This window comes from Sceloporus undulatus, chromosome 4 (assembly GCF_019175285.1).
Source record: "Sceloporus undulatus isolate JIND9_A2432 ecotype Alabama chromosome 4, SceUnd_v1.1, whole genome shotgun sequence".
NCBI classification, from domain to species: domain Eukaryota; kingdom Metazoa; phylum Chordata; class Lepidosauria; order Squamata; family Phrynosomatidae; genus Sceloporus; species Sceloporus undulatus.
In genome coordinates, this window is record NC_056525.1 from 122,408,781 (window position 1) to 122,416,902 (window position 8,122).

At 45.6% G+C, this 8,122-nt stretch overlaps 1 protein-coding gene across 1 annotated transcript; it reads right to left on the bottom strand.

Moving 5' to 3' along the window:
• Positions 1-3,769: 3,769 nt before the first annotated feature.
• IER5 (immediate early response 5) lies at positions 3,770-5,074 on the bottom strand. The gene has a single exon (XM_042461599.1). It carries the CDS (start codon positions 5,028-5,030, stop codon positions 4,443-4,445), a length of 588 nt encoding a protein of 195 aa, XP_042317533.1. The 5' UTR covers positions 5,031-5,074; the 3' UTR covers positions 3,770-4,442.
• Positions 5,075-8,122: the final 3,048 nt, after the last annotated feature.

An 8,122-nucleotide genomic window follows, 5' to 3' on the forward strand; every position in this document is an offset into this window, starting at 1 on the left:
ATTACATTGTATGAACACTGTGGTGCACACAGTGGGTACATGTGCATATTTCAGATGGCTCCCTCCTGATGCTTCAGTATTAGCTGGAAGTCGTAAGCTGTTCTTGCATATCTGCATGTAATACGTTGCTGAGCCCTTACTCATTATGTTGCAATTCTCTCCAGAAACTGGCATAACAAATAATGGAGGTGTCCTTTCATAGCCTCATTCTGGTGAAAAGCAGAACAGCACCCAGACTTTACCTTTTTCAAATCTTCATTTATTAAGGTATGTTCCACCCATATGGAACTGATGTCAAAACCTATGGCTCTTGTAAGCTCTGAAAGGCATTGATATGAACCAAACAACCCGAGTTCTTTGACTTCTGACTTTTCTTTGAATGGCCCCCCTCCCTCCAACTTTGGGGTATCTCAATAACCTTTCCTTTTGTCTTTCTTTTCACCATCTCCTCCCCCCACATTTTACGCATTTGGGTGTTATTGTACACCTTCTAGTCATTTCCGACATATGGCAACCTTAAGGTGAGCCTATTATGGGTTTTCTTCACAAGATTTGTTCGGTCTTTGGCTCCTTCTGAGACTGAGAGAGTGTGACTTGACCAAGGTTACTCAGTGGGTTTCCATGACCAAGCAAGGATTCGAACCCTGGCCTCCAGAGCCATAGTCCAACACTCAAACCACTTCATCACACTGGGTGTTAATATGCGTTATTTAAGAAGGGTGAGAAGTTTGTTTGCTTTGCATTATGACTTTTAAAAAGATGTTTTGAAAAACATAAAGCCACAAATAGATTGCCACGGAGTACTGTTCACTACTATGGCTGAAGAACTGTTCCAAATAGCTCATTCCATTACTAGAGGCAAATTCCAGATGCAGAGCTCAGCTCTTTCTTCAAACAGCTTTTATGTGTCCTTTTTGAACACTGCTACCCAGGAAGGTTTAACATTTGTTCCAACATCTCCAGCCACTAATGTTTCATCCCTTACTGTGTGCACATAAGATAAACAGCTGTCACACAGCAAGAGCAATACTGACTTTTTGGGCTTCCAGTTCTCCAGTACTTAATATCTTCAGGATGTAACTGTGAAAAACACCACAGAACTGAAAAGAGGCAAAAGATTCCACTAAGAAGCCCATTCCCAAACAGCAGCACCCCCATACTGTTAACCTACACTTTAATTCAAAGGCCCTGTCAATTTCATTCCCCTGTCCTCTACTACTACCCAATCTTTCTGTAGAATCTGCCTTAACCTTCCACTTCTCATACCTATCTGAAGCTTAAGGCCCTTGCTCCTTCCTTCCCCTCTCCAGATATTTCTCAAACAAGACAAATAGCACCCTCAAGTCTCAGCCTCAGAGGATGGTAAAGGCAAACCCCATCTGAAGAAACTTGCCAATAGGTTCACCTTAGGGTCGCCGTAAGTCAGAAACAACTTGAAGGCACACAACAAGAACCACCTTGGATTCCAGTACTGAGAGAAATAGGATTAAAATACATAGTTACATTTCCCTAGGTTTTCAAGAATTAGGGAAGATTACGCACATTTATGGATGACAAGCAGCATGTTAAAAGTACCTAAAAGAGCAATTCAGGCTGGAACACAAACCACTAAAGGGAGCAAATTTTAAATCCTTGGACCTAAAATAAAGAGAAACTTCCCTAACTTATCCTCTTAGTCTAGGCTAGCCTTTCCCAACCTGGTACCCTCCAGACGCCTTGGACTATTATGTTCCAGATTTTTGACTCGGCCATGGTAACTAGGGCTGATGAAAGGTGGCAGGCAAAGTTGTTCTTGGCTTAATTTTCACAGACAGATGCGATGGTATGCCAGTGGGGACTACACCATTTTATTTTGCACACAGGAAACTGGACTTTATATCACTTGCACAGATAAAGTGCGTTATCCAGTTTTACTATCCCTTCCATCTGTTTCTTGAAAGATCAATCCCTTGAGGAGACATTTATTGCAAAATAAATGACTCAAGGGAATGTGATATATTTTATATTTCCTATAAAGTGGCCAGAAAGCTCCAGATCAGAATCTAGCATTTAATCTGGCAAGGATATGAGACTTCCAACTCCTAGCAAATTAGCCAGGCATGGTATAAGGACTAGAAGCCTAACCTCTGCCCAGTCCACCAAGTACCTTCTGTCTGAACTTCAGGTGACCACTTTTGGAAACCTACCTCAAAGACCTTTAGTTGGAGAATAAGCACAATGGGCCTGATTTCTGGCCACCCCACAGTCCCAAACAGACCAGGGATCATGCATATGGTATTTTAAGCAATAAATGGAGGTGGAGGGTGGCCAAATTAGAGAGAAATTAGGATCTGGTATTGATGACTAAGTGTCAAAGCACACTGCAGAAATAATCTAGTTTGAGACCGCTTTAACTGCCCTGGCTCAATGCTAAGGAATCCTGGGAACTGTAATTTGATGAGACATTGAACCTTCTCTGTCAGAGAGCTCTGGTGCAACAATAAACTACAGTTCCCAGGATTTCCTAGCACTGAGCCAGGGCAGTGAAAATGGTCCTGAACTGGATTATTCCTGCAGTGTGTTTTGGACCTACGTCTAGAAAGAAGGGGGAAGAATGGTATTTAAAATGGGGGTTAAGAATTGTACAGCCCTCCAGATGGTGAGTGGGCTGCATCTGCCAACATTCCTCACCTCTGCATGCTAGAGCTGCTGGGAAGTGCAGTCCAACCCCATCTGATCCCCATTTTGAATGATCCCCATTACGTAATACTTTAGTGGGCAAATGAAATCAAGTCAGCATCCCACCAAGGCAGAGCCACTGTTCGACTGGGGCTTGGAAGAATTAAGGTTCAAATCCCCAGCCAGCTAAGAAATTCACCTGGTGACCTTGGGCAAGTCACTTTCTATCAGCCTAACCTACCTCCCAGGGTTGTTGTGAGGATTAAAGCAGGGAATATATGCTCTCCCTAGAGAAAAACAGGCTGTAACCATATAAACACCAACACTGCACATTCTCTCTCACCATAATAGAAACATCAGCCAGCAATGAAATACTACTCAGTAGAGCCCTAATTTCTGACACTATATTTTTTGAAGGAGGCACTTTGCAACCACTTTTTTCCGTGTGGTCCACTGAACTGTAATTCATAGGGTTTAGCGAACCAGCGTGGTGTATTGGTTTGAGCATTGGACCACAACTCAGGAGTCTAGGGTTCAACTCCTTGCTTGGACATAAAAATCCCACTGGGGGACCTTGGGCAAGTGACACGCTCTCAGCCTCAGAGGATGGCAACAGCAAACTCCCTCTGAACAAACCCTGCCAAGGAAACCCTATGATAGCTTTGCCTTAGGATTGCCATAACTTCTGCCATGGCTCCATCCTACAGAACCCTGGGATTTTTAGTTTTGTAAGGCACCACCACTCTTTGACAGAGAAGGTTAAGACCTTGCAAAAACTACAAATCCCTGGATTTCATAGGGTGGGGCTACTACAGTTAAAGTATAGTGGTTTGAGAACTGCATTGACTCAAGGGACCAGGGTTTGAGTCCCTGCTCAAGCATAAAAAGCCACTGTCCTTGTCAAGTCACACACTCTTGGCCTCAAGAAGATGGTGATGTTGCCTCCTCTGAACAACTCTTGCTAAGAAACATGACTGGTTTGCTTTAGGGTTGCCATGAGCCAAAAATGACTTGGAGGCTCATATCAACAACAACAACAACAAGATTAGCAGAGACCCCCCTTTTTCCACCTTGCGATCCCAAACGCTGCAAAACACAACGACAGCAGTTTAGCAATGTCAAAATACTTTAATACGTGTCGCACACGCAGGAAAAGTTACGTTTCCATACAAAAACACAGACCCACAACTAATGGAAGAGAACACAGTACAAAAAAAACAAAGTCCATGAAGACCTTCTTTCTTTCTTTCCTTCCTTCCCAACAGCCTTTATAGAACAAAGGCGGCCAGGAGTCAACCCCAGCCTCCAGGGAACAACTCTGCCAACACAAGGCAACAACAACAACACACCTCCGACACACAGCACCCAATGGGTCTGGTCTGAGTTTAGCCAAGTGCAGAGGGCTTTGGGCAGCACCCTCCACTCCCAGCACAACTGGCCACTTCCAAAACGTCTCTTCTTGGCTCCAAAACAGAGTTGTCTCCTCCTCCTCCTCCTCCTCCTCTTCTTCTCCTGTGTGCCTTGGAGGGAGAACTGAAACGAACAAGGGGGAGCTTGGTTCAGACGAGGCGGAGGGATGGAGAGCAAGGCTTTCATGCAGGCTGGGAAAGGAGGGCAGCAGCAGCAAGAGGAGCAGAGGCGGGAAAGTTCAAAGTCCCTCCTCCTCCTCTTTTCCAGTCTCTCTCTCTCCGCCTCCAGGACTCGAACCCAGAACCAGGCAACCCCAACAAGCCCTGTCTGTCTCCCTCCTTTGCATTCCTCCTTCTAAACGTTCCCTGCAGGGTTCAGAAGGCCACGATGGCGGTGCTGCTCCAAGGGTTCAGGTTCCTCAGCACTGACTCCTCGCCGCAAGCCGCCTCTCCTCCTCCTTCTCCTCCTCCATCTTCATCTTCCATCGGCCTCCTCCTCCTCCTCCTCGGCTTCTTCCCCAAGAGTCCCGAGAAGCCGGAGCCGAAGATGGTGATGAGGTTGGCCACGTTGCCCGTCTCCATCTCCTCCTCTTTCTCCATCATCTCCTTCTCCTTGCGGGGCCTCTTCAGCGGAGAAACCCCCAGCGAAGAAGGGGCTTCCTCCTCCTCCTCGGTCCCACCGGCGCTCCGCTTCCTGGGGCAGAAGGGCGACCGAGGAGGGGACTCCCCCCCGGAGGGAGAGGGACAGCCGCAGCAAGGCCACCGCGGAGGAGGAGGACCCTGCTCGGCCTCGGCTAAGAAAGCCTGGCGGGCGCTGCGGAGGACCAGCGAGACCAGGAGGTTCTTGTGGAGCTTGACGCCGCCCCGCTGGCCCCGGGCGCTGTACATCTTGCCCAGGGAGATGCTCACGATGCGGTGCGCTTCCAGGCGGCACTCCGGAGACGAGGACGACGACGCTTCCATGGCGGCTCCGGAACGCTCACCTCTTCATGCTTCTCCTCCCGCCGCCGCCGTCGAATGGAGCCCGCCCGCGCCAAACGCGCGGCTTTTATACCGCCGCCGCTCTGCGCCGCAGCCAATCAGAGCGCCGGGATGGGTCGTGACTGTCGTAGCCCCGCCCTTGTCTCCCAGCGTGCGCGCGAGCCGCCCCGCCTCTCGGCCAAAGGGGGCGGGGCGAGAAGGAGGGAGCCTGTGTTTTAAAATTTGTTTTGAACGCGGAGGGGGCCCCAACGGCCAACCCTCAAGATGGACGCCTCTTAAAAGGGGCGAGACGTTCTGGGGGGGCCCACTTCGAAAAATGTCGCTGTCAAAGGGCTCTGTGGGAAGCTGGGTGTGTCAAGGCGGTTTTCTGACTGAGGGAAAGCCTATCCTGAGTTTTTGTGGGGGTTTTGGCATGTTTTTTTTTCCAGAAGGGGTTGGCCATTGAAAACTGAGAGGCTGAGAGAGTGTGACTTTAGCCCAAGGTCACTCAGTGGGTTTCATGGCTGAGCAATGAACCGAACTCTGGTCTCCAGAGTCATTGTCCAACACTCAAACCACTAGGCCACACTCTTAGTATCCCTTACAAAAGAGCCAAGAGGAGAGATCAATGTCATGAAGCACCTATCATCTGGCTAATATTTTATCCCCAACAAAAACAATTTAGATGAAGAACTTAACCAGAGAATAAGGCAAAGGTGCAAAGAAAACACATATTTTATGTTTTTGATAAAATTTAATATAAAACATCAACACCATCATGGATTGACAGTTTGGCTCAGTGTCACAGTCTGGGAAAAGTGTATAGTTGTTGTATACCCCAAGAGCAACTATGGCCAGCACAGAAAATTGATGTACATTCTTGGTTGTGTAAACATGCCTGATAAAACATGACACACAGTCAAAGTACTTCAAGGATATAGCTGTGTTAGTCTGTAGAATCAGTATGAAGAGAGATCTTGTAGCATCTTTGAGACTCAATGAAAGAAAGAAGGTGGCAGCATGAGCTTTCATAGACTTCGGTCTACCTCCTCAGATACATTTGGTGGAGTGGAAGCTAGGGACAGACATATATACATGTCATTGCTATGTGAGGATGTCAATTCAAATTACAAATCTTTGTGTGTGGAAATGAGTCAAAATACACATATATGGATATATGTGTATGTTTCTGTACACACACACATACAGTCAGCCCTCCATATCCACTAATTTTTTTATCCATGGATTCAAGCTTGAAAATCTCTTTGAAATCAATAAATTTTAAAAAGAAAACCTTGATTTTGCCATTTTATACAACAGGCACCATTTCACTATGGCATTGTATTTAATGGGACTTGAGCATCTACTATGTGTGTGTGAAAGAGAGAGACTTCTTAAAAAGTGTAATGACTTTATTTCTCATTACCAGGTGAATCCTTTCCATAATAATAATAATATGTGATGCACATCAGAATCATTTGGGATGAATCACCACCCATAAACCTAGAGACAAAAACCATAAATGTGAATTTTTATTACAGCTACAGAAACGCTACAACCACTTGAGGTGCCACGAACCTTCTTCAATGGGATAAAAAAGACAAGGTGGAAAAGCGGGGATGGAAAATGAGTTAATTCATTTGAGTTAAGTAACAATACCTTGGGAACAGGAAAGGCGGACTGGGAAGGACAGATAACGGAAGGAAACAATCCCTTCCTGAAGAAAAGGCATGAAAAAATGGTAGTTAAGAAGACAGGACAGTTATCAAGTGGCGTCCTTCCTTTTGAGATGGATCTCATCTTGGCAGGACACAGCATACCTGTTGTCACAACTATAGTAGCATATTTTGAATTATCTTCCAGGTTGTAAATCAAGCACACACATTTTTCCACTGAACATGGTGTGAGATAGGTTGTTGCAGGCATTGTGTCAGTAAAGCACTTTGGCCTAACTAGAGTTAGTCCCATTCAGTTAATGGGATTTACAGGAAGATGTTCAGGCAGTAGATTCAATGAGTATACAGTTGGCCTTCCTTATCCACAGATTTTTTTATCCATGGATTCAAGCATCCACAGCTTAAAAATATTCCCAAAATTTCAAATATCAAACCCTGATTTTCCATTTTATATAAAGGAGACCATTTTGCTCTGCCATTATATTTAATGGGACTTGAGCATCCACGGATTTTGTTATCGACCACGGGGGATCCTGGAACCAAACCCCACCAGATAAGAAGGTCCCACTGTACTCTTGTTGGGAGAAAAGCCAGTGTGGTGTACTAGTTTGAGCATTGGACTAGGACTCTGGAGACCAGGGTTTGAATTCTTGCTCAGCTATGGAAACCCAATGGGTGGCTTTGGGCACATTACACTCTCTCAGCCTCAGAGGAAGGCAAAAGGAAAAAAAACTCTGAACAAATCTTGTCAGGAAAACCCCGTGATAGGTTCGCCTTAGGGTTGCCGTAAGTTGGAAATGATTTGAAGACACACAACAAACTCTTGTTGGAACCAGAAATTGGACTTAAGTCAGAAGTAACATTCCTGTGGTTCTCTGCAGATTGTCACACATCAACTCCCGTCTTTCTCCACAAACAGTCCTACAATATCAGGAAGGCTACAGGATTTAGCTTTATTTAGAATGCACATTTGCTTTGCATCTCTTTCGAAAGAAGTCCATGGAGAAAAAATATTTGTTGTTGTTGTTATATGCTTTCAAGTCAACTCTGAGTTCCTTCAGAGGAGGTTTGCCATTGCCTTCCGCTGAGGCTGAGAGTGTGTGACTTGCCCAAGGTCACCCAGTGGGCATCATGGCCAAGCCAGGAATCGAACCCTAGTCTCCATAGTCATAGTCTAGCACTCAAACCACTATGAAATACTGCCTCCCTGTTCCTCCTCTTCTTGTTAAAAAACCATTTTTTTTTTGTTTTTATTCTTCGCTGCCCAGCTACTTGGTAAGTATTGAAATATTTGCTAGCACGAGATGGTAAAGTTTCAAACCATCTTCTTTAAAAGCAAAAATGTACCCAGGAAGCATATAGCGAACTCTAGGCCTCTCCACGTCTTCAAGATTAATGATATCCAGTTATACTTACTGT

What these genes read in the sequence shown, in the direction of transcription:
- IER5 (XM_042461599.1), bottom strand. Translation starts at nt 5,030, where the DNA reads ATGGAAGCGTCGTCGTCCTCGTCTCCGGAGTGCCGCCTGGAAGCGCAC.